The 25,697-nt window shown below is 39.7% G+C and overlaps 1 protein-coding gene across 1 annotated transcript in view; it reads left to right on the forward strand.

Moving 5' to 3' along the window:
* LOC126161309 (putative E3 ubiquitin-protein ligase UNKL) overlaps positions 1-25,697 on the forward strand; it is a 282,513-nt gene that overhangs the window by 215,816 nt on the left and 41,000 nt on the right. The window contains exon 11 of the mRNA XM_049917062.1: positions 18,936-19,096. Coding sequence (XP_049773019.1) covers positions 18,936-19,096 — 161 coding nt within the window. The remainder of the gene's footprint in view (positions 1-18,935; positions 19,097-25,697) is intronic.

A 25,697-nucleotide genomic window follows, 5' to 3' on the forward strand; every position in this document is an offset into this window, starting at 1 on the left:
GACTGAAATTTCGTAAACAGATCTCGCCGCGACGAAAAACGTCTTTGCTTTAATGACTTCCATCCCAACTCACGTATCATATCTGCCACACTCTCTCCCCTATTACGTGATAATACAAAACGAGCTGCCCTTTTTTGCACCCTGTCGATTTCCTCCATCAATCCCACCTGGTAAGGATCCCACACCGACAGCAATATTCTAACAGAGGACGAACGAGTGTAGTGTAAGCTGTTTCTTTAGTGGACTTGTTGCATCTTCTAAGTGTCCTGCCAATGAAACACAACCTTTGGCTTGCCTTCCCCACAATATTATCTATGTGGTCTTTCCAACTGAAGTTGTTCGTAATTTTTACACCCAGGTACTTAGTTGAATTGACAGCCTTGAGAATTGCACTATTTATCGAGTAATCGAATTCCAACAGATTTCTTTTGGAACTCATGTGGATCACCTCACACTTTTCGTTATTTAGCGTCAACTGCCACCTGCCACACCATACAGAAATCTTTTCTAAATCACTTTGCAACTGATACTGGTCTTCGGATGACCTTACTAGATGGTAAATTACAGCATCATCTGCGAACAACCTAAGAGAACTGCTCAGATTGTCACCCAGGTCATTTATATAGATCAGGAACAGCAGAGGTCCCAGGACGCTTCCCTGGGGAACACCTGACATCACTTCAGTTTTACTCGATGATTTGCCGTCTGTTACTACGAACTGCGACCTTCCTGACAGGAAATCACGAATCCAGTCGCACAACTGAGACGATACCCCATAGGCCCGCAGCCTGATTAGAAGTCACTTGTGAGGAATGGTGTCAAAAACTTTCCGGAAATCTAGAAATACGGAATCAACTTGAGATCCCCTGTCGATAGCGGCCATTACTTCGTGCGAATAAAGAGCTAGCTGCGTTGCACAAGAACGATGTTTTCTGAAACCATGCTGATTACGTATCAATAGATCGTTCCCTTCGAGGTGATTCATAATGTTTGAATACAGTATATGCTCCAAAACCCTACTGCAAACCGACGTCAATGATATAGGTCTGTAGTTCGATGGATTACTCCTACTACCCTTCTTAAACACTGGTGCGACCTGCGCAATTTTCCAATCTGTAGGTACAGATCTATCGGTGAGCGAGCGGTTGTATATGATTGCTAAGTAGGGAGCTATTGTATCAGCGTAATCTGAAAGGAACCTAATCGGTATACAATCTTGACCTGAAGACTTGCCCCTATCAAGCGATTTGAGTTGCTTCGCAACCCCTAAGGTATCTACTTCTAAGAAACTCATGCTAGCAGCTGTTCGTGTTTCAAATTCTGGAATATTCCATTCATCTTCGCTGGTGAAGGAATTTCGGAAAACTGCGTTCAATAACTCTGCTTTAGCGGCACAGTCGTCGGTAACAGTGCCATCGGCACTGCGCAGCGAAGGTATGGACTGCGTCTTACCGCTTGTATACTTTACATACGACCAGAATTTCTTCGGATTTTCTACCAAATTTCGAGAAAATGTTTCGTTGTGGAACCTATTAAAGGCATTTCGCATTGAAGTCTGTGCCAAATTTCGCGCGTCTGTAAATTTTAGCCAATCTTCGAGATTTCGCATTCTTCTGAATTTCGCATGCTTTTTCCGTTGCCTCTGCAACAGCGTTCGGACCTGTTTTGTGTACCATGGGGGATCAGTTCCATCTCTTACCAATTTATGAGGTATGAATCTCTCAATTGCTGTCTTACTATATCTTTGAATTTGAGCCACATCTCCTCTACATTTGCATTGTCAGTTCGGAAGGAATGGAGATTGTCTGTTAGAAAGGCTTCTAGTGGCACTTTATCCACTTTTTTAAATAAAATTATTTTGCATTTGTTTCGGGTGGATTTGGAAGAAATGGTATTGAGCCTAGCTACAACGACCTTGTGATCACTAATCCCTGTTTCAGTCATGATGCTCTCTATCAGCTCTGGACTGTTTGTGGCTAAGAGGTCAAGTGTCTTTTCGCAACCATTTACAATTCGCGTTGGTTCGTGGACTAACTGCTCGAAATAATTTTCGGAGAAAGCATTTAGGACAATCTCGAAAGATGTTTTCTGCCTACCACCGGTTTTGAACAAGTATTTTTGCCAACATATTGATGGAAGGTTGAAGTCCCCACCAACTATAACCGTATGAGTGGGGTATTTATTTGTTACGAGACACAAATTTTCTCTGAACTGTTCAGCAACTATATCATCAGAGTCTGGGGGTTGGTAGAAGGAGCCAATTATTAACTTAGTTCGGCTGTTAGGTATAACCTCCACCCATACCAATTCGCACGGTGTATCTACTTCGACTTCACTAGAAGATAAATCACTACTGACAGACACAAACACTCCACCACCAATTCTGCCTAATCTATCTTTCCTGAACACCGTCTGAGACTTCATAAAAATTTCTGCAGAACTTATTTCAGGCTTTAGCCAGCTTTCTGTACCTATAACGATTTCAGCTTCTGTGCTTTCTATTAGCGCTTGAAGCTCAGGGACTTTCCCAGCACAACTACAACAATTTACAACCACAATTCCGACTGTTCCTTGATCTAAGCGCGTCCTGTGTTTGCCATGCACCCTTTGAGATTGCAGCCCACCTCGTACTTTCCCGAGGCCTTCTAACCTAAAAAACCGCCCAGTCCACGCCACACAGCCTCCCGCTACCTGTGTAGCCGCCAGCTGAGTGTAGTGAACTCCTGACCTATTCAGCGGAACCCGAAACCCCACCACCCTATGGCGCAAGTCAAGGAATCTGCAGCCAACACGGTCGCAAAACCGTCTGAGCCTCTGATTCAGACGCTCCACCCGGCTCTGCACCAAAGGTCCGCAGTCGGTTCTGTCAACGATGCTGCAGATGGTGAGCTCTGCCTTCATCTCGTAAGCAAGACCGGCAGCCTTCACCAAATCAGATAGCCGCTGGAATCCAGAGAGAATTTCCTCAGACCCAAAGCGACACACGTCATTGGTGCCGACATGTGCCACCACCTGCAGCTGGCTGCACCCTGTGCTCTTCATGGCATCCGGAAGGACCCTTTCCACATCAGGAATGACTCCACCCAGAATGCACACGGAGTGGACACTGGATTTCTTCCCCTCCTTAGCCGCCATACCCCTAAGGGGCCCCATTACATGCCTAACATTGGAGCTCCCAACTACCAATAAGCCCACCCTCTGTGATTGCCCGGACCTTGAAGGCTGAGACTCATCCTCTGAAACAGGGCAGGCAGCTGCATCTGGCTCAGCCAGAGACAGTGCCTGAAACCTGTTTATCAGACGCACCGGGGAGGCTTTCTGATCAGCCTCCGGGGACGTCTTTCGCTGCCTGCCACACCTTGAACGACCTCCCAATCAACCACAGGTGAGGGCTGAGCCCCACTGCAGGCAGCAACCGGGGCAACCACAGCAGCAGACCGATCTGGGGACAGACGGGACGTGGTTGACATCCCCGTGATACCCAAGTCCGGCTCCCCACAGTGGTGCCCATTGGCAAAAGCCTCAAGCTGCGTGAGCGAAGTCAGTGCCGCTTGCAGCTGTGAGTGAAGGGATGCCAACTCAGCCCTCATCCGAACATAGCAATCACAGTCCCTGTCCATTCTAGTCGATGTTGAACAACAGTTACCGAAAGACGAGTCAGTGCGTAGATAACGCAATGGAAACACGCAAAGAATGTATTAACTAACCGGTACAAATGACTAACGACTGCGCTACAATCTACCTGAATTTACGATTACAGTAACTAAAACTCGAAATCACACCTCCTATATGAAACTCACACGCAATTTAAGTAAGAATCTACGAAGTAAACACTAAAGCGCGATGCTACAACTCTCAAATACTATAATATGCCCGAAATTTATGAATTAAACAACGCAAGTACCCAAAAACACGCAAAGAAATTAAGAATTAAACTATGTAACAAATAAGTAAGATAGGAGTATACGACTTGCTGCTGGCAGCTGCTGGTCCAACGGCGGCAGGGAGCACACTGGCTGTGACCAACCGACACTGGTCGTTCAAGACAAACGACAACGCGAATTTACACTATTCAGGTACTTAAGCGCGATGCTGCAACTCTCAAATAAAATCAGTATGAGTGTAAGAACAACTTTATGAGTAGTATTCAGTAGATCTGCAAGTAAACCTTATCAATCATTTGCCAGAATGACATTAAACAATTTGCATTGCTTATTATTTGCTGCTGCTGCTGCTGCTGCTGTTGCTGTTGTGACCGTCGGTCCAAAAATTGGTTTAATGCAGCTCACTGAGCCAATCTATGCTGTGCAAGTCTCTTCCTCTTTGCTTCATTACTGGAAACTACATCCACTTGTGCCTGGTTACTGTAGTGAAGTCAGGGTGTATATGCCCGGGGAAATCTGGGAAAAATCCAGGAATTTTTTCATCCAGTAGAAAACCGAGAAAAACCCGGGTTATTCGGAATTTTGGGAATTTTTCATGGTTTTAATTTTCAGTTAAATTTTGTAATTTTGACTGGTACGAACTGATACTCTAACAGAAAATAGTTCTATATCCCACTACTGCAGTATAATACTTCAGCAATAAATCATAAACGAGAGAAAAATACCAAAAATAACTTTAGTTGCAAAGGAAATGCGCCGTTTACAGTAACAAAAAACAGTACACGTACAGGCGTCTGCCAACAGCAAAAAACGTGGAAGGCCCTAGGATGTAGACTATGCAATACTTCGTAACAACAAACTGCTTCTGATGAGCGTGACTTCATAAGTGTTTACATTAGGTTGGTTTGAGCAGTTGCCAGTGGGCTCACACTCATGCGCAGTTCTGTCACACGAGAGCAGTACCTTTCCCACTTCTGTGGCTGCTTGAAGCCAGATACTAACTGGAAAATTTTTTCTGGCATGCCCCAGGTGCCAGATTCGCACATGTGCAAAGAAGTTCGGGTTGTACTGGGGAGGTGGGTAGTCTCCACGTGACCTGTGTTTATGTTTAGTGATTTTGCTATTTCCTCTTAGGGTACAGCTCCCATGTCAAATGAAAACAAAACAGATTTCTGTGGCCGGGAGTTATCGTGTGAAGTAAAATACATTCACATAATTACAGAAGACTGAAATATATTACTAGTTTCAGTTTTGTGATTTTATTTCATTTCCACATTTTTGGCAGTCAGGCAATAATTGCCTTGCAGAACAGTGAAGTTATTTTTGTCAGTTTTGTTTCATTCCACAGTATAGGCTAGTTTGCTTAATTCCAAGTGCACATCTTCATCTTCTGGCACGTGTGACATTTTGCCATAAGAAAGAACCAAACTAGTCCTTCTATCCCTTCCATCTGAGCTCTTGATATTTGTATGGCTGCCTCATTTTTCTCTTTAATTTTCCTAAAGTTGCAGCCAACTGACCTGTAGTCATGCATACTTCTGCAACTTTAAATTTCTTCTGTGACCGCTGCTCATACTTTGGGTGTTACACTTCTCCTTTTTTTAAATAAAAAAAAATTTAAAAATGTTAGTGTTTCCTTTTGCCTTGCTTCATTTGCTGCATTACTTTCTCTTTTTGTCAGTGAAACTTAGCATACTTTGTAATATCCAAGACCTCATATTTTTGCCTTATTGTTCATCTGCTGCCTTCTCTCAAAACTGCCCATTTGTCTTTTGCTTGTTTCGGTAGTCATTTCGTAGTGCTCCCTTTGAAACTCTGGTTCTTTCAACTTAGCTGGGTCCCGTCTCCTTAGTTTCCTACCTTCTACAATTTTAACTACAAAATCTATTTTGTGCAATGCGTATGTAAACTGTTTAGTAGCTGTACTGCTTAACCAATAGCCCACAAATACTTCTTGACGTATGGCTGTGTCAGATATGCTAAGCGTAAACATTTCCATGAGACTCCTACTATAGTATTTGAGGCTATTGATAACCAGTGGTCAGTCATTATATAAACATTAAACTACCACCTACAATATGTAAGCCCATCCACCATGGCACAGTCATATCACATCAGATGGGAAAAATCGGTTTTTAGTTCTCCTGAGGCCAAAAATCGGATAAAAAGCAATCAGTTTTTAGTTGTCCAGAGGCCCAAAACCGCATAAAAAGCATCAATCACATCGGTTTTTAGTTGTTCTGAGGGCAAAAACCACATAAAAAGCATCAGTCAACATCAAATTGGTTTATTAATTTCCGTGTGACTGGCGCAAAACATATTCAGTATGCTGTCCAATGTTTTCTGCGAGAAGTTGTAATCGAGAAACAGCATGTTCCACAACAGATCGAAGTGTTTCCAGGGTCACGTTCGGAATGTGTGCCTTCAGTGCAGCTAAGTTTGCAATTGGAACACTGAACACAACATCTTTCAGATAGCCCCACAGGCAGAAGTCACACGGATTAAGATAAAGTGTTAGGGATGGCCAGGTTGTAGGGAAATGGTGGCTGATAATTCTAGCATTTCCGAAATGGCATTTCAGCAGCTGCTTAGCTGGATTTACAATGTGTAGAGGTGTGCCATCTTGAATAAAAATGATCCCATCCACACATTCACTCTGTTGGAGAGCTGGAATGATGTGGTTGCGCAAAAGACACTCGTAGCGCTTACCAATGATGGTACAGGTAATGGGACTGGAAGCACCTGTCTCTTCAAAAAACTAGGGCCCTATGATAAACACACGACGACCTTTTCATGATGAAGTTGTACTGGTTGATTTGTGTGTGGATTTTCCATTGCCCATTATTTGACAGTTCTGTGTATTGACATATCCTGTTAGATGGAAGTGCGCTTCGTCTGTCCGCCATATCTTCCACAGCCAATCATTGTCCACTTACATATGAGCAAGAAATTCTAAAGCAAAAGTCTCTCTTGCTGGCATGTCAACAGGAAGCAACTCGAGTACATGGGTAATTTTGAATGGATGGCAAAGAGGGATGTTTCGTAGGCTTGTACACACCGTACTCACGGGTATGTCCAGTGTTCAGGCAATTCTCCGTGCACTACACGTTTGCACACCACCACTCGTCTCCTCCTGCATTGCTGTGACCACTACTTTCACTGATGTCGAGTCAGTTCATTTCCTCCCTCTTCCAGGTAGCACATCAAAACAACCCATCTTTTCGAATTTCCAAATCGTTTTCTCCAGACCCACAGCAGTCATTGGACCAACACCTTTTTTCAAACCCTTCAGTGTCTGAAACTTCTGCAGAGCGACGTGTGCACGGTCATCATTTTTGTAATATAGCTTTACAAACAGAGCACGATCCTTCATTGAGACAGTCGTGGCAAACATCGCAGACACAAAAGGAGGAAAAGCCGTGTACCGGCATGTTTATACCAACTTCAATGGGTCGTGTGCATAATAGGTGTTTTAATTTATATATTCTGACACATACAGCGCCATGTATTGATTAATTTTCACACTATTTTTTTCCTTCTGCCATATGTTTTCCCCTTCTCCAATAATATTCCATTTGTAACACCTCCGTTTTATTTATTTTCGACCCGATCTGATCGAATAGCAGCCCAATAATTATTAATTAATGTGACCGTGTACATAATGGGGCTGGCAACCGGAATTGACTGCTACGGAGTTGTTACTTTCCAGTTTGTCCTTCTCAAATGCTGTAATAATGAAATGTCTGGTAACAAGAAGAACACCAACACAGTTTCACTAATCAAGAACCTATATTCGTCTCAAAAGCACAAAAACAAGGAGACAGCTACTGCCTTCGTCATACACATCTAATTACGGCTAATCTCAGCACAGGCTTCTTCGTTATTCATTATCGTCACACGCTAATCCAATCACTGCAATCCAAAATGATGCCGGCGCGGTAGACGCGAAACCAAAATATCGGCACTGAAATATCACTGATCCCTTCGTAATTATACTACTTCACTTTCCCGGTATTATTCTAACACAAAGGGGTTAAACCGCGGCGATGGCCACTCTCTTTGTCGGTAAAGCCTTGCATTACAGCAAGAGACCTCCACACAGCTCGGCCTGCCACATGGGACTCACTCAACTCTACACTCGCTCTCGCAACACGACACTATCGATTGTTTGCCCTATCGACCTGTGCCGAGTGCAAACTTATAGTAAGGGCCTAAGGACCCCTTACACATTGCAATTTGACGTCATTCTGACCAGTGTTGTTGTTTTTACAGCGTTTTGAATGATTAACTTTAATTATAATCACCCTGTAGAGTACTCACTAGGGTGGCCTTTAGCTATATGTAATTTTCTCAAAGTTAGAACATTGCCTCTCCCACCTACTGCTTTTGTTCCAGTTGAGAAAAAAATAATATGTGAAAAATTTCATCTCAATCCAAGAAATCCTAAGCAACTCTCAAACGCCTTGATGTTGTACCATAGCACCCACAACACGTGTTTCCATAAAAACATGTTGTATTCTTCCTTATCTCTGCATTATACTTCTCTTTTGTGCGAGTAACGTATGTGACACAGTCAAGTAAACCCAGTAATTGTTTAAAATAATTTTGACTCCCATTTCTGAAAAGTTCTTCCAAGGAATTAAAAACTACATGAAAAATTTAAGGAATACTACTTTATTTTCAACAAGGCACACATTTTCAATTTCAGAAACCATTTTATTTACAATTATTGCCTCAGTACACTCATTTGTGTAGAACCAAAAGATAATTTCATCGAAATTGTTTCCCAGTTTCATCTTTCATGAGGATGTTGTACTCCTTTATGTGCATCATGGCAACAGCCATCTCCTCAAGTTTCTGAACTACACTTTTATAATGGAAGTCATTTTTTCATGTTGAAAGTCTTTGGGATATAATCGGCACTGATAGGGAACCTTGTGAAGAAAGTTTATGTAACGTGTGTGACAAAACATCAAAAGTCAACATTTGTAAAATAAGATAGATCATTTTTGTGTATAATGTTCCTTTTCATTTGATATATATTTATTTATTGACAGAAACTGGGCTCAGAAGTACATGTGTTCAGGATAAATACATATTCTTCTTAATGAATTATTCTCCATATGAGGTAAATAAAACTGATCTTGAAATATGTGTATCTTGAATGAATACATGGCCTTTGCCATTCATCTAGAATGAGTAACAGCTCCTGGGATATGAAATGACATCCCATTTGTTGGAATGCTGCATAGAAAGATCATACTAACTCCAGCAGTTCTCGTAATCATTTCATAGTTGTTTCTGTGCAGTTGGATTTCAAGAAGTCAGAAACTAATAGACTGTACATCATCAGATACTTCACTGCTCCAGGTTATGTAAGCGTTCTTGTCAAGTTCCAATCAATTTACTCTAAACGTCTTGAAAATTGTAATTTGCCTCCGTCATTGAACTGAAATGCCAATTAAAAATGTGATGACAGCAGTGTAGGTATGACAGGACACAACTGAACAATTTTTCTAGATTTTTACAGCTGCCATTAATTCAGCCTAGGTAATGGGTAAACACTTTCTCTATATTTTTACAGCTGCCATTTATTCAGCTGTGCCTGAATTTTATTAGCCATACCCCACTTCTCTGCTGCCTGGTAAATAGTTGTGGCTTGATCATCGTCAGACGAGGCTGGGATTTCAGGGACTCCGGGCAACTGTTCCTTGCCTTTAAAGGGTACTAATACTGCCAGTCTACCTCCGTTTTCAACACTATTGAGTGCTGAGAGCAACTTTCCATCTCATTACAACACTACTTCAAGAAGTTCGATTTATAAGAAGGTTTCCAGTTTCGTGCCTGAAAGTTTCTGCTGCAGTCATTAATATATAAACACCACTCTGTCACTGATTTTGCACCTGCAGGGTATATACCCACTGGGACAACCAGGAAAAACCCAGGAATCTTTTTATCCTGGAGAAAACTGGGAAAAGCACAGGAATATTTTAGAATTCCAGGAATTTTTCATTGTTTTAGTTTTCAGTCAAATTTTTGTAGTTTTGACTGGTAAGAACTGATACTCTGACACAGAATTTTACTTCAGCGCGCTACTGCAATAAAACATAAATGAGGAAAAATAAATAGAACCTGAGTTGTAAAGTAAATGCGCCATTTACAGTAACAAAACACAGTACACATACAGGCGTCTGCCAACAGTAAAATGTATCAAAGGCTGTAGGACGAAGACTGTGCAATACTTCATAACAACAAACTGCTACCAATGGGCACGATGTCACAACAGTTTCGTTGGGTTCGTTTGAGTAGTTGCCAGCAGGCTTATGTGCATACGCAGTTGAGTTGCGTATGAACAGTAGCAACAAGCAAACAGATGCTACCAGGAAACATTTTTCTGGTGCACCCTAGCTGCCAGATTCATACATGTGCATAGCAGTCTGAGTTTTTGTGGTTTAAGAGGTAGCTTGAAGACACAACATCCACCACAACAGTCTACTATGTAGTAATCTACAATTCATTAAAAATGAAAGAGCTTGGTGATCCGTATAGACATATATTTCGGACCCCCTTATCAATGTTTGGAATTTTTGTATACTCCATGCTATGGCCAATAATTCTTTTTCTGTGGCTGTATAATTCAATTCATGTTTTTTGAGACTCCGGCTAGCAAAAGCTATTGACCTATGGTCTATACTTTCCAAACCCCATTCGCCTTGGAAAAGTTCTGCTATACATAATCTGATGAATCGGTTGAAATCTTGAATGGTTCACCCACCACCGGATGGTGCAATATCAGTGATTCTGATGGTACCCGCTGTACACCTTTCAGATGTATTATGTGGCTCTTGGTCTCAACTCCACGGTATTTCCTTCCCTAATAAATGCAAAAGTCAAGGGTCGTTTAACTCTCGACTGTGTATATAGTGTCTGTAATACCCTGCCATTCCAAGAAATCTCTTCAGTTGTCTTATGTTTCTAGGTTGTGGACACTCCTTAATGGCCTCTGTACGTTCTGAATCGGGCTTAATTCATTGTACACCTACGATATGTCCCATGAATTTTAGCTCTTGCATCGCAAAGTGTGATTTAGACAATTTTATTGTAATACATTTTTATTTAAAACTTTTTAGGGTTTTTCCTCAAAATCAAGCAATGCTCGTCCCAGGTGGGTGATACTATCAGTATATCATCTACATATATGATTAAATCCTTTAATAATTCTCTTCCTAATGCTTCATTCAGCACGCGTATAAATACTGGTACTGAGATATTTAGTCCAAATGGTAACACATTAAAATGATAGGATTTCCCATCAAGTAGAAATGTGGTATATTTCTTTAAATCTGGATGGAACCGGATTTGGCAATACCCAGCAGTCAGGTCCATCGAGCTAAAATACCGTACTTTCTCAAATTTGGACAATAACTCGTTGATGTTAATAGCTTTAGATCTTTCAGTTTCTATATGTTTATTTAGGGTGCACGCATCCAGTACTAACGGCACACCTACTGTAGCCTTTTTCACTACTACTAAAGGATTATTTATTACACTCGTACTGTGTTCTATTATTTTATTGTCTATCATTTTATCTACCCCTCCTTAACCGCTTCCTTTAAGCTTACCAGTATCAGAAAAGATTTACAAAAGAACGGAGTATTATCTTTTACCTTAAATTTAATAATCACTAATACTACCCGGACTATTGGAAAACACCATTTCATATTCTAGTAAAATCCCTGATGAATCTAATTTTTTGTCATTTATTAATATTTGGGATTCATAAACTTTGTTTTGTATATCCGTCCGGTGCAAAGTATGACTTACGTTTCCAATCTCTGTTGACAATTGTGCGGTCTGTTAATTTCAGACATTGGGCCTCTGTTGTTTGTTTACCCATATTGTTGTCTGTCACAAATGATACATAACACTTTTAGTCTCCTTTTCCACAATAAAGCAAATTTTCCTCAAAATTTAACACGACGTTAAATTCTGATAGCCAGTCTATGCCAAATAACACATCCCTGTTAATATTTTCTACTACCAGGTGTGTTTGATGGAACGTAATACCACTGATGTTACAAGTTACCTGGGTTTCATATTTGACAACCTTACTTTTAGTTCCAGTTATACCGACTATATATACTCCTGTTACTGATTGTATAGGTAAGTCATGCTTAGTTCTTAATGTGTTAAAGATCTCCTAGAAATAAGTGACACTTCACTACCCGAAAGATGTTAACTTCAGTATCTTCTATTCTTCCAATTGTAAATGGTTGTGGATTAATGTTGTTATCAGTATGTTCTTCCAGTAACAACCACTTTTTGGTGGGTACTTAATGCATATAAGTAACATATTTATTATGATTTAGGCCTCCTAGTGTATTTATACGACCTAGGACCCGACCCTAGGTCCAGATCACACTACGTTTTCCTCACTATTTGTAAGCACAGGTTGGTTACCAAATTGAGGTATCACGTTACTACTTTGGACTCTATTATTACTCAGTACAAATTCCTGTGACATAGCTGGGCCTATAGTTGAAGGTGAATGTTTCTTTTGAAAATTTTCGTTACCATCATTCTGCCTATGCTGATGTACTCTCGCTAAACTTGCCACGTGTCTCTTAAAGTTACCACTACTATTATTATTTCTTTGGTAATTTTTGCTTTCATTTTGATGTATGCTCTCATTTAGGTCCCTGTTTATGGCATCAAGTGCATCTACAAAGGATAATAATTCTTCTACTGTTTTCCATCCTCTACACAATATATCCTTTCTGGCATAAATAGGTAAACGTCTTGTAAGAATCCTAACCAACCCTTCTTCTTCCATGGGCTTATCAAAGTACTTTGCCCTCATTAAATGCCAATCAAAATATCTTCTCATTGTACCTTAGGAACTATTGTAATATTTTGGGTCCCACACATCCGATAGTATTTTCTCCTGGGTGCTGGTTGACCATTACTTTTCTTTGAACTTCTTCTGAAAGTCTGCCAAGAAGAAAAGGTTTCAATGTTATGGTACCCCACTCTGAGGCTTCTCCCAAAAAGATACCCCACTGCAAATTCAATCTTTTTTGTATCTTCCCAAAACTTGGGTAATGCCTGGTTAAATCACTTCAGGAAGTGAGTTGGGTGTACCTCCCCATCTGGCTTAAACTTAGTGAATTGCCTTGATAACCCGGAATTCTCTCCCCATTGTAAATCGGTCATGACATCGCTAGTTAGCACTATGTTAGTGGAAGCCCCTCTGTTCCCTACTCGGTCCTGCATAAGTTTGAATTCTTTCCATAACTCATCATCATTTCTCTTAGTGTCATGAAGTTCATAGGATAGCTTTGTAGACACGTTGTCAGAGTTTACTTTTGTGGCAACTTTTTTCTATCTATTATCTCCTCTACCTGTTCCTCCAGGCAGCTTATATTTATAGTGTCTGAAGCTGCTAGTTTTTTCTTAAAATTTCTTTCCACGTCATCAGCTCGAGTGTTGACACCTGCGCAAATTGCAATTGGACAATAGGGATCAGTTTATCCCGTTTTTCCACCCTATCTTTTAAAGTATGCAGCCTTTGTTTTACGGCATCAAATGTAACATTACACACACTCATAAGTGATCCAAATTTTTCACTATGTTCAGACTCTATATTGTTACACTTGTCCTCAATGTCAAATTCTAATATCTGAGTCAACTTCTGCAGTTGGTCATCCTGCTTTTGGCTCAGGTCAGTAAACATTTGATTCATCTGGACAGTTAAGGAATTACTTAATTCATCCTTTAAATCTAATCACAAATTCTCCACTTTATCATTTAATATAGCAAACTTAGAATCGAAAGCTTCACTCTGTGCTTCTAACTTTTCGCTTAAAGTCGTACTTATTTCGTTTCTCAAAGAGGCAATTTGAGCAGTTGAAGTTACACTCTGTGCTTCTGACTTAGTAACGAATCTAGATAGAGCTTCACTCTGGACTTTAATTACATTTACTAATTCAGACAAGTCAGGCCCTTCTTTAGCAATTCTCATAGCCATGGCTGGTTCTGTCGTCTCTCCAACTGGTTGTATACTGTCCATGCTTCTTTAGACCTTGTGAGCATCTAATACTAATTTCAATTATACAATAAAAGCCACCCCACAGTATTTTGTGACACTTCTTACTAGAGTAATAAAGTTTTTATTTCACGCTCGCCCGGCGTAGAATTCTAGGCTGCATCGGTGAGCAGGTATAGAATTGGCACCACTGAATAACACAGACGCCGGCAGTTTCGTACGTTGGTTATGGCATCGGCGAGCGGACACGAAGTCAGCAATGGTGAACGGCAGCCGTTGCAGTCAGCAACTTCCTTTGGTTCAGTAGACACAATGCAATTACTCGAAACAGTTTCTCAGTCTTGTTATGCCTGGTTGCTTTGGCAACTCAAGTATCTTTTTCCCGGTTTTGGCTTACAATTTTCCTTTTTCTTCGAGTCCTCTCACGGTCGCCAGATTCTAACGCTTTCTTGGACAACAAGAGACAGTGCTGTGTTGGGTTGCACGACTCTCGTGTCTCTTCCAGTAGACTCATACGTTGTGTGTGCAACCGATCCTCTTCTTTCGGTCATCAGCTACATCGCTCTCACTGTTTAATTCTTCTCCGAAGACTGTATCAGGTTGACAGGAATAATATTAACCAACTCTCTATTCTTGAAATAAATGATGTACTCGTAGAATCTTGTCAGTTCAACAACAATATATTTTCAACTCTCATCCCAAAGTAACAGTTATTCTGTACAAACTCCAGCAAGCCAACTGGTTCCAAGATAAATGTCAGAATCAACTAAACACTCACACAATTACATAAGTTCTGCCTCATGTAGAGCCAAGACATGAAGTAAGTGTGTCTATACAATACACGCTTCATCTGTCTCTGTAACAGTCCTCATGACACCACAAACCACGGAACATTATACAAACATTCATTGACTTTTTTATATAAATTCTGAGGCGCTACTGGTAACCATTTGTCGGGGCCGCTCGTCTGACACAGCTGTCCTTCGTGCACACACAGATATGTGTGGCACCGTAAAAAGACTCTGTCACCCTCGTCATTAAAGTATCGGGTGTTCAAGACGGTGGAGAGCCAAGTGTTTCTAGAATTTACCCCGAAATTCTCGAAGCACTACAAGCCATTGCTACCAAGCTAGTGTCATACTATAGAAGACTGCTCGAAAGGGTCCCAAGTTCAGCTTAGACTGCCAAATGAATAAATCAGTGATAACCACAGTCTGACGATGCTGTCATATGTATCAAAACTCGAGGCAATATTTTGTTTTCTCTAACTGTAGACTTGGAGACTAATAGGACAACCAAATGACTAAAAATATAATATATAAGGGAATATTACATCACCAAGTAGTTTGTAGGCTGTATAGCGCATTAATTTGGTACAATAGGCTCTGCCCCACATTTTTCTAAATCCTGGAAGTCCTGAAAAATTGCATCTTGCACAAAAATAAGAATCTTTTTACCATAATTCCATCATTTGTTTTGGATGTTCTCGCATGTGTCATTTCCTTGTGTCTTACAATATCGTCTCTGATATCATACTTCAGTTTTTAGTACTAGGTATTTGACATTTACCATAGCAGCGACAGACTTACGGGCAAACGTATGAGGAGGTACCCAAGAGACAAAAAGCTATATATTTTCAAATCATTTACGAAACAACTTTATCCCCTTCCTTGTCCTACCAGTGCTCCCACTTTTCGAAGCATTTTTTGTAGTCATCTTTAGAAATGGCCGACAGCTCCTCCCTCGTTTTTTTCTCAACTTTTTCAGTGTTGTCAAACTGATATCCTTTTGTGCCGCTTTTCGTGTGTGGAAATAATAAAAAAGTCACACGGAGCCAGGTCAGGTGAGTAAGGTGTGCGGGGCAGTGGAACTGTGGCGTTTTTGGCCAGAAACTGTCAAACAGAGCTGGCTAAGTGTGCAGCTGCATTGTCATGGTGGAATAACCGGTCTCCTGTCTTCCGTTAAAATTCGCTGAACCGAGCTCAGAGATAACCCACTAATCTCAGACGGTCGATCAGTTGTCTGTCGACCGTCTGTGAGCACGGGTCTTGGATTTTTTCAATATTTTTCTTGATTCGAGCAGTTGGTGGACGTTCAAAATGAGGTTTTGTCGTCAGTCGACATGTCGCCATTTTTAAATTGAGCAAACCACTTGTACATTTGAGTTTTTCCCATAGTGTCATCTTGGTAAGCCGCTTTCAACACTAAAACAGCTCCAGCAACATTTTTACCGAGTAGAAAACAAAATTTCAGAGCTACACGTTGTTCACTTACACTTGCAATCATAAAAAGCAAAACCAGTCACTTCAGATGAACAGAACAAGCCAGGTGAAAAACTCAGGCGGCACTGAACTGGCAGTGAGCTGCATTATACATGCCTTGTGGCTAGAATGCTTACCGTATTTACTCGAATCTAAGCCGCACTTTTTTTCCGGTTTTTGTAATCCAAAAAGCCGCCTGCGGCTTAGAATCGAGTGCAAAGCAAGTGGAAGTTCTGAAAAATGTTGGTAGGTGCCGCCACAACTAACTTCTGCCGTCGAATGTATGTAGCGTTACACAGCCATGCTTTGTAGGCACAAAGATAAATACTGGCGCCAAAACCTCCGCGTCAGTAAATAAATTTTTAAAAAAAGGTGGAAGACGAGCTTTTTTTCTCCGCCCCGAGTTTCGACCACAGCATTTTCATACATTATCCAACGAAGTAAATACAAATTTCGTATTGTTCATCTTCGAATGTAGCAGAATTTCAATGTAGTACGAAAATCCGACATGCAAGACTGTTTGGGGTGTTTGTCAATATGGCCAACTCTACTTTCTGAATTTTTTCCTACCTGTGAGAAGAGATGGTTGCTAATAGGAACCTGATGAAATGTGAATCACTTGCAGTATTCTCTTCACCATAAGAATAATACGAATATCAACATTTGTCATGTATTCTTTCGTGTTTGCTGCTATCTCATTTAAATCCTGCCTGCTTAATAAACTACGAAACTAGAGTGAGACCACAACAACGCGGAAGAATATACATCTCGTGTCATGTTTATATTCGTATTATTCTTATGCCTAATAGTGATACAGTCAGAAATGAAGCACGGCAACTGACTAGATTTTTAATTCTAAGATTACTCTAATTTCTGTGCAGAATTTGATGTACTAAAGAAGCGGCCGCAAACATTTTCAAACGGAGAAACATTTTCGCCTAACTCTCGTTCAGAACATGTTCTATCATACGCAGTCTATTATTTGGTTCTTGTTGATCATTATCAAAGAAAGCAGCAGTGTAAGTAACAACAAATAGCAATCTCTTGCCATTGTTTCGCTAATGAGACGATTACTTTCTCTTTTTTTTTTTTAATTGTAAGCGGCGGTAGCGCGCACAAAAGCAAGCCATGCCGCGAGCGGCGACAGGCCGTAAACACGCACTATCAGAATGCGACAAACAATGCGACACAGTACAATAATGCATTTTCAGCTTAGAGTGACGTAAACACCTATAACAAAGAAAACGGCGCTTATCAGATCAAAGAAAAATAAGCAATCAATTCAAACCGGACGAAACACGTGAAAAAGAAAGGGTACCCGTATAAATACGGACGGAGCGCCTGACGCATAGCAATGGCTACCTGGTAAAGCTTAACTGCTAAGCTTACGACTCTAACCAAACTACTGTAGCTGTATCGTCATTCATTCGACCTAAATTGTGTCTCATATTACAATGGGCCAACTTTGTTTCGATTTGGAGATGCGGCCTAAAACTTTCATCTCCCCTTGAATTTCGAGTCTCAAATTTCAGGTGCGGCTTAGATTCGGGAATTTTTTTTTCCCTTGATTTCGAGTCTCATTTTTCAGGTGCGGCTTAGATTCGAGTGCGGCTTAGATTCGAGTAAATACGGTACTACACAAGCTCTGCCAACAACAATGTTGTTCCAGTTTTTTTTTTTTTTGGGGGGGGGGGGGGGCGGAATTGGGTTGGGGGTTACTCTCTCATACTGCCCTAACAAGAGAGAATACCATAGCAGCCACAGACTTGTGGGCAGATGTATTGCCCTGATGAGAGAAAATATTTTCACTGCCACATTGCCACTCAGGGTGATATTATTATTATTATTATAATAATTATTATTATTATTATTATTTTTAATCAATTACTTGTGAAATTAATCCATCAATGAAGAATAGTAGGAATCTTGGACAGTTTTTACTTTTTTCTGGTAATCAGTGAATCTCGCAACTCAAAACTACAAAAATGTTCCACCAAAATATTTTTACCAAATTCTTGGGAGCATACTGACAAAAGAGAATGCACTTTCAAGAATGCTATTTATATGAGGTAGCACATAGCAACATATTCGTATGAACTGCTATTGAAAATAAATCATGTACAGTTTTCATCTGCATTTGAGAATGGACCACTAAACCATACCAAATGAAGATACACTTAGCAGTGGAGAAATATGGAAAATATGGAAAAAATCTTAGTTTTCAAACTACTACTCCAGAGAGAGATAGAGAGAGAGAGAGATTTCCTGAATGGTTCTAATGGGAAAAAAGATCAAAATATTTGAATTCAGTAGTAATATATCATGCATGTGTGAAGTGAGATACTAAACACTGTGTCTTATTAGATAAAGTACTTAATAAGCAAATACATGTTTAACCTTTAGTGATTAGTGTCTCTTAATGATGGGTAGTTAGTTAAAATAAGTAATATAGTGCCTTGCTGCATGATCAGAACTTGCTTGATAGATCTCTAATAGCCATAGGAGCTCTTCTTCTTCTTCTTGTTCTTCTTCTTCTTCTCCTTTTTCAGATTTTGTCAAATGTTCCTTTTCAGTAAAACTGCTTGTGTTAAAATGCTAATTCCTGTTCTGCCTAAGATTTTTGTAATTTAACCAGAAAATTTTTACATGTGGATAAATATGAGAAAATCTGTCACAGATATCAGTATAATAAATATTTTGTGTTTGTCGAATAATTGAATTAATGTTTGATTGTCTGTCATGCAGGTGTACTTGGCAGTTCAGCTCCAGTTAACATCCCCGGCAGTACACTGAATAACAGAAGCTCTCTAGGAAACTTCTCACCGTCTACTTCATCTCCATTGCAACAGCTTCAATCAAGTTTTCTGTCTGCTGCAAGGTTTTCTCATCAAGATTCACTTGATTCGGTAATGAACTTTTTGTATAGTATGATCATTGCTATGTTTAATGTGAACATTATAAAAAAACCTCTTACCATCAAATAGGGTGAAGTCAACTAAAGTTAAAATAATATTTTATGTTAAATAACTACTAAAATTTCAGTTATTACATTTACCATTTGAAAATTCTTATTTTGTTGCAGTAGCTAAATGTACAATATTCCAAACCTCTTTACCAAACACTAATCATTTTCAGGACTGACTTTTTTAATGGGCTAAAATTTTTATCAGGTGACTAACATAAAACAACTTGTATGTCTAGGTCTTACATATGTCCTGCAGTGACCCTTAACAATGACTACTAGAGCAGTAACAAAAGCTAATCTATTATACCTATCTGTTTATAGACACATAAATAAAACTTTGCATATTCTTAGTGAAACAGAGTTAAGTTTGACATCTTTTCTTGAGTTGTTCTTCTGTGAACAAACCTTCGTTAATACAGTAGAAATGTGAGCTAATAAATGCAGCAACAATGAGAAACAGCAACAAGTCAACAATTGTTTATAACAGTCTTAGTGGTGGAGTGAGGAAGTGATTGTTGCAAGTGTCTGTAAGTCATCTTAGGAATTTGCCACATAGAACACAGTTCTGTTTGTTGCATCATACAATTGAGATCATAAGAGTTGTCAGTGTGAAAATGTCTCATGATCACTTTTTGCAGTTTTTCAGTAAACAGAACCCACTGACGATGGCACAGAGGTACCGAAACATATTTGGGTAACAAGAAAAAATAGTGTTTTGCATAAAATGCGGAACCTAAATCCACTAATACACAAAAAGTTTAAGGAGAAATGTAAACAAGGTAAATTGAAGAAATATAACCTTGGTGTCTTAGAACTGTGTCTCATGGGAATTTTAAATGGAAAAATAAGCATTAACAGTGTACTTGAATGTAAAATTCCCAAAGAAACCCTGTTAAACAAAATTCATGGTCATCATAGTAAAACACATGGTGGTCAGCCAGTTTTCAGTGCTAAAGAATAAGACAGTGTGTTTCTTCAGAATTTCATAAAACAGATTTGTGATCACATTTTTTTCTCCTTAAACTTCTTGCATATTAGTGGGTATAGGTTCCACATTTTATGTAAAACACTATGCTTTCTTCTTACCAAAATATGTTTCGGTACCTCTGTGCCATCGTCAGTGGGTTCTGTTTACTGAAAAATTATAAGAAGTGAACATTTTTTAGGTTGTAATTGTTATAACAAAATGAGGCCTAAAGACAGTTGTTCGTTTTTGTTCTTTACTTGGTTTTACATTATATGGCTTTTACAGGATCATACGTATGGTGTCGTCCACTGATAGCTTGTCATTTGCAAACTGTATGATGTAAATGTGAAATTTATCACCACCTTCATTTTTAAGAACATTATTTTTGTGTGGCAGAATGTTTTGTGTATATATTTGTTATTACTCACATTTTGTTGTGATGGTCCTTCTTTTGTGTTCTGGGAGCACTGCACACACACACACACACACACACACACACACACACACACACACACACGTTAAATGTACTTTGCATAATTTTGGTTTAACAAATGCCTTTTCACTTCGCAGAACACTATGTAATCAATATTGCTGGGTGTCCTAACCCCATCGGTATTTATTTTTGTCCAAGTGCCTTTGGCACCAAATTTGAATTTTGTTTACTTTTATCTCATTGTGTGTGTGTATGTGTGTGTATCTGTTGTTGATTGTTGACGAAGGCCATTAGCCGAAAGCTTTAAGTGTGAAAGTCTTGTTGTTGTGCCTATCTGCGACTCACTATCTCCGCTATATGGTGAGTAGCAACTTTCCTTCTCATAATATTGTTACATTCCATTCTGGATTTTTCTCTGTTTGATTTAACTTCTCTATCATATCAGTCTTGTAACCATTTTCCACTGCTATTTGTCTTATTGTGTTCAGCTCTTGTGTGTAATTCTGTTTGCTTGTGGGTGTTCTGTTCAATCCCTGCAGCATGAATCTGTAGCTTGCTTTTGTGTGTGCAGCTGGGGGATTTGGTAGATTGTAAATGGTGGTGCTCGTGGTTTTTGGTTCCCCGAATATTGTGTAGTGATGGCTGTTTGTTTTTAATTTGGTTAGATCCATAAAATTAAGTAATGTGAATTGAATTTGTGGGTGTAAGTTGTTTATTTCATTGTGTAGCTGTTCTGTGTGTGTGTGTGTGTGTGTGTGTGTGTGTGTGTGTGTGTGTGTGTGTTTGGTACATAATGATGCCAGATATTGGTTTTATTATGTGTGTGAAGATTTGTTCTCTAAGTTTTTCATGAGTATGTTGGCTAGGGGGCCACTAATTGGTGATCCATTGGCAGTACTTCATGTTGGAAATAAATTTATTTGTTGAACATAAAGTAATTTTGTGTTGTTATGGTCTTGAGTATGGTTGTTATTTCATTAATGTGTGAATCTGCTGTGTTTCCTTGTTGTTTTAGTCTTTGTATGATCATGTTGATTGTTTCATTTATTGGATGCAAGTGTAAATGGGCGTGACATCAAATGACATGACGCTTCATGTGTCTGGTAAGCCTACATTCTTGAGTCCCTCTACTAGTTCCATTGAGTTTTCTAGGTTCCTGTTGTTTTCAAAAGTGCATATTTTCTTCTGTAATGTGTAGAAGAAAATTTCCACATACAAAAAAGCAATAGCAGAAAGTAAACAAGTTGTGAATCAATACACGGCACTCTGCAAAGACACATTATTTAACATGTGAAAAAAACTGTACAGAAAATGGAACAAAAGCGCGCGCACACACACACACACACACACACACACACACACACACACACAGAGATGAGAGAGAGAGAGAGAAGTAAACAAAATCCAAATTCAGCACCAAATTCACTCATGCACAAATGAATGCCGATGGGATTAGGACTCACAACAACATTGTTTACACCCCATTTTGCAAATTGAAAAGGTGTTTGTTAAACCAAAATGATACAAACTACATTTAATATGTATGTGCAGTTCTCTCAGAATGTGAAAGAACAGCAAACTTGAGTAATAAAAAATATATGCAAAACATTTAGCCTCACCAAAATCACTATTTTAAAAAATCAAGAGAGCCGTTAACTCACTGATAAAATTCACGTTTACATAGTCTGGTTTGCAGACAGGACACTGTACAGTTGGTCCTGCAAACTGTATAATGTAAATTCAAGGTGAGAACAAAGACCATCTTTAGCCCTCATTTTGTTATAACAGTTACAGACTAAAATATGTTCACTTTTTACAGTTTTTCACTAAATGAAACCCACAGATGATGGCAAAGAGCTGCCGAAACATGTTTGGGTAACAAGAAAAAGCAGTGTTTTGCATAAAAGGCAGAACCTATATCCAATAATTTTAAATGCAAACATGGAAAAAATACAAGAGCTGCAAATCGATAAGACTTATCTTTCTGCGTGTGTTACTCTGAAATTAGTATTAAAATTTAATTATTATGCCAGATTTATTTTTTAGTTTTTGATAATTTTTCAGGACAAATAATGTCATCCTACAATCATAAACAGTGTACAGTTATTAACAGGTCATCAGTCAATTTCAACCTCCCCCCCCCCCTCCCCCCTCTGCCTATGCCTCAGGTGGGCTGAAGTTGTTTTGTGATGTGAAGCTGAGTGACAATCTGTTATAACAAAAGGTAATAAGCTCCAAAAGTTTTATTACTACAGCTCAACACCAGTAGTCTGAAACAAAAACAATATAATATTTTACAGTACGTGTTCAGTGTCTTATGTGTGGCACACATTTGTGATAACATCAGACACACAAAATAAACACCAGAGTCTGCCTAGAAGAATTCCTTCTTTTGGACTAGTGAGAAAATGTTGATAGAGATATAAACTGGTAGGGATGTCTTAATCTGTAAACCTTCAAACAATAGATGGATATTGTCAGTGCATACAGTGACAGAAGTATGTGTCATGGTCCAATATATATGAAATTGTGCTTTAAATTTCCATAATCATTCTTCTGGCCACTTCTGAAAACAATTTCTTATACTGTGTTGGCTCCAGTCCAGTCAGAACTGATTACTTACATATGTATTTACTTATTTCCCCTGCCCCCCTCCTCGCCCACAAATACTGTAGCTGCATTTTCTTTGGTACAAATTCTGTCAGAAACAGTATGTAACATTTCTGTCAGGGCAGTAATCTTTCTGTTCTGCTTGGAAACTCTCACAATTCAAGCTTCAGGTGTAGCAATTTTCAATAAATCTTTCAATCTTCATCCAGGAGATGAAATTTCAAATTCTGTTGATACAAGGAATGAGAATAGAGGGAAAAGACTATTCCTACTTTTCTGTTGATTTATGTTCCTTCTTAAAGGAGGAGAGGAGGGAAGAATAGAAGAATAGAAAGGAGGGGCAGTTCAGACGACTCTCACCACTGTCCTAGTGCAAAAGAGCACAGCCAAAATACCCAGCATTTTTGTAAAAGTTGTACAATGAATAATTATGAACTGAAGCTTCATTCCTGTTAAATTTGCAATCTTTTAAATGACACACAGCCTTCAGATCAGAAAAGGTACATCGTAAACAAATTTATAATATAAGTACAATAAAACTGCATTTTTACACTGTTCAGCACACTGGCCTAAAAAAAAGTGTAAAATGCAGAAAAGTGTAAAATATGGGAAGACATAGGAGACACAACAGTCGAAAATGGATAAATTACTCTTTTCGTCATTCTCTTTATATTGTTGAAAATATGAAATTGAAATAATTTAAATTTTGCCTATTTAAAAAAAAATCTGAAATAATCAATTGTTTTTGTTTCTTTCTAACAGCAGTTAGCTGTACTCTTCCAGGAAATTATATTCATGTTGTAATGTGAGACTTTATTGATAGTCACTATAAAATTATGATAAATAGAACTTGTAATACAATATTGGTTAAAACACTTAAGTTGGCAACCTTCGTGAATGGAGAACAATAGGCATGAAATCTACAGCTTGTTACTATCGAGGCAATCACTTGATTCTGGGACATCCTGGGCGAGAAAGAGAGCAGAAATTATCACGTTGCAGACCATCTCGAGGAGGAATGTTTATGCCTGACATTGGGTCATACCAATATAAGATTGCATGCCTAGTACGGATTAGCGCATTTCAGGCAGAAGTAATGACAGAATGAGATTCTCACTCTGCAGCGGAGTGTGCGCCGATATGAAACTTCCTGGCAGATTAAAACTGTGTGCCCGACCGAGACTCGAACTCGGGACCTTTGCCTTTCGCGGGCAAGTGCTGTACCATCTGAGCTACCGAAGCATGACTCACGCCCGGTACCCACAGCTTTACATCTGCCAGTATCTCGTCTCCTACCTTCCAAACTTTACAGAAGCTCTTCTGCGAACCTTGCAGAACTAGCACTCCTGAAAGAAAGGATACTGCAGAGACATGGCTTAGCCACAGCCTGGGGGATGTTTCCAGAATGAGATTCTCACTCTGCAGCGGAGTGTGCGCCGATATGAAACTTCCTGGCAGATTAAAACTGTGTGCCCGACCGAGACTCGAACTCGGGACCTTTGCCTTTCGCGGGCAAGTGCTGTACCATCTGAGCTACCGAAGCATGACTCACGCCCGGTACCCACAGCTTTACATCTGCCAGTATCTCGTCTCCTACCTTCCAAACTTTACAGAAGCTCTTCTGCGAACCTTGCAGAACTAGCACTCCTGAAAGAAAGGATACTGCAGAGACATGGCTTAGCCACAGCCTGGGGGATGTTTCCAGAATGAGATTCTCACTCTGCAGCGGAGTGTGCGCCGATATGAAACTTCCTGGCAGATTAAAACTGTGTGCCCGACCGAGACTCGAACTCGGGACCTTTGCCTTTCGCGGGCAAGTGCTCTACCATCTGAGCTACCGAAGCACGACTCACGCCCGGTACCCACAGCTTTACATCTGCCAGTATCTCGTCTCCTACCTTCCAAACTTTACAGGTTCGCAGAAGAGCTTCTGTAAAGTTTGGAAGGTAGGAGACGAGATACTGGCAGATGTAAAGCTGTGGGTACCGGGCATGAGTCGTGCTTCGGTAGCTCAGATGGTAGAGCACTTGCCCGCGAAAGGCAAAGGTCCCGAGTTCGAGTCTCGGTCGGGCACACAGTTTTAATCTGCCAGGAAGTTTCAGAAGTAATGACAGTTTGTGAAAGCCCGTTATAGAGACTGCTGTTTTCAAAAGCAATATTTGTTTGTGTAAATGACTGTGAAATTAAGTTAAAACTGTTGTAATATAACACAGTGAGCTCTAGGAAGGTTGATGCTAGAGTCACTATTGTCGGATCATGATTATCATTTTCGGCAGTGACTGAGCATACTTGCCCACACTTCCAAATACTGCGAACCTATAATACAGGTCACTACAATGCAGCATGCCCACAGTAAAAATCTTGCTTACCACACTAATGCTACATTACACGACCAATAACTTTGCGTATATAGTGTATTTTCTATTTTGTTCCAAGGCTGACTTCGAGCAGGAATAGGGTGGATTTTTTTTGCAGGAATCTGTATGAAAATCAGTATTAAAGGTCGTGATAACATCAAAGAGTACTTAAAAT

The sequence above is a fragment of the Schistocerca cancellata genome, chromosome 2 (assembly GCF_023864275.1).
Source record: "Schistocerca cancellata isolate TAMUIC-IGC-003103 chromosome 2, iqSchCanc2.1, whole genome shotgun sequence".
In the NCBI taxonomy this organism is placed as follows: domain Eukaryota; kingdom Metazoa; phylum Arthropoda; class Insecta; order Orthoptera; family Acrididae; genus Schistocerca; species Schistocerca cancellata.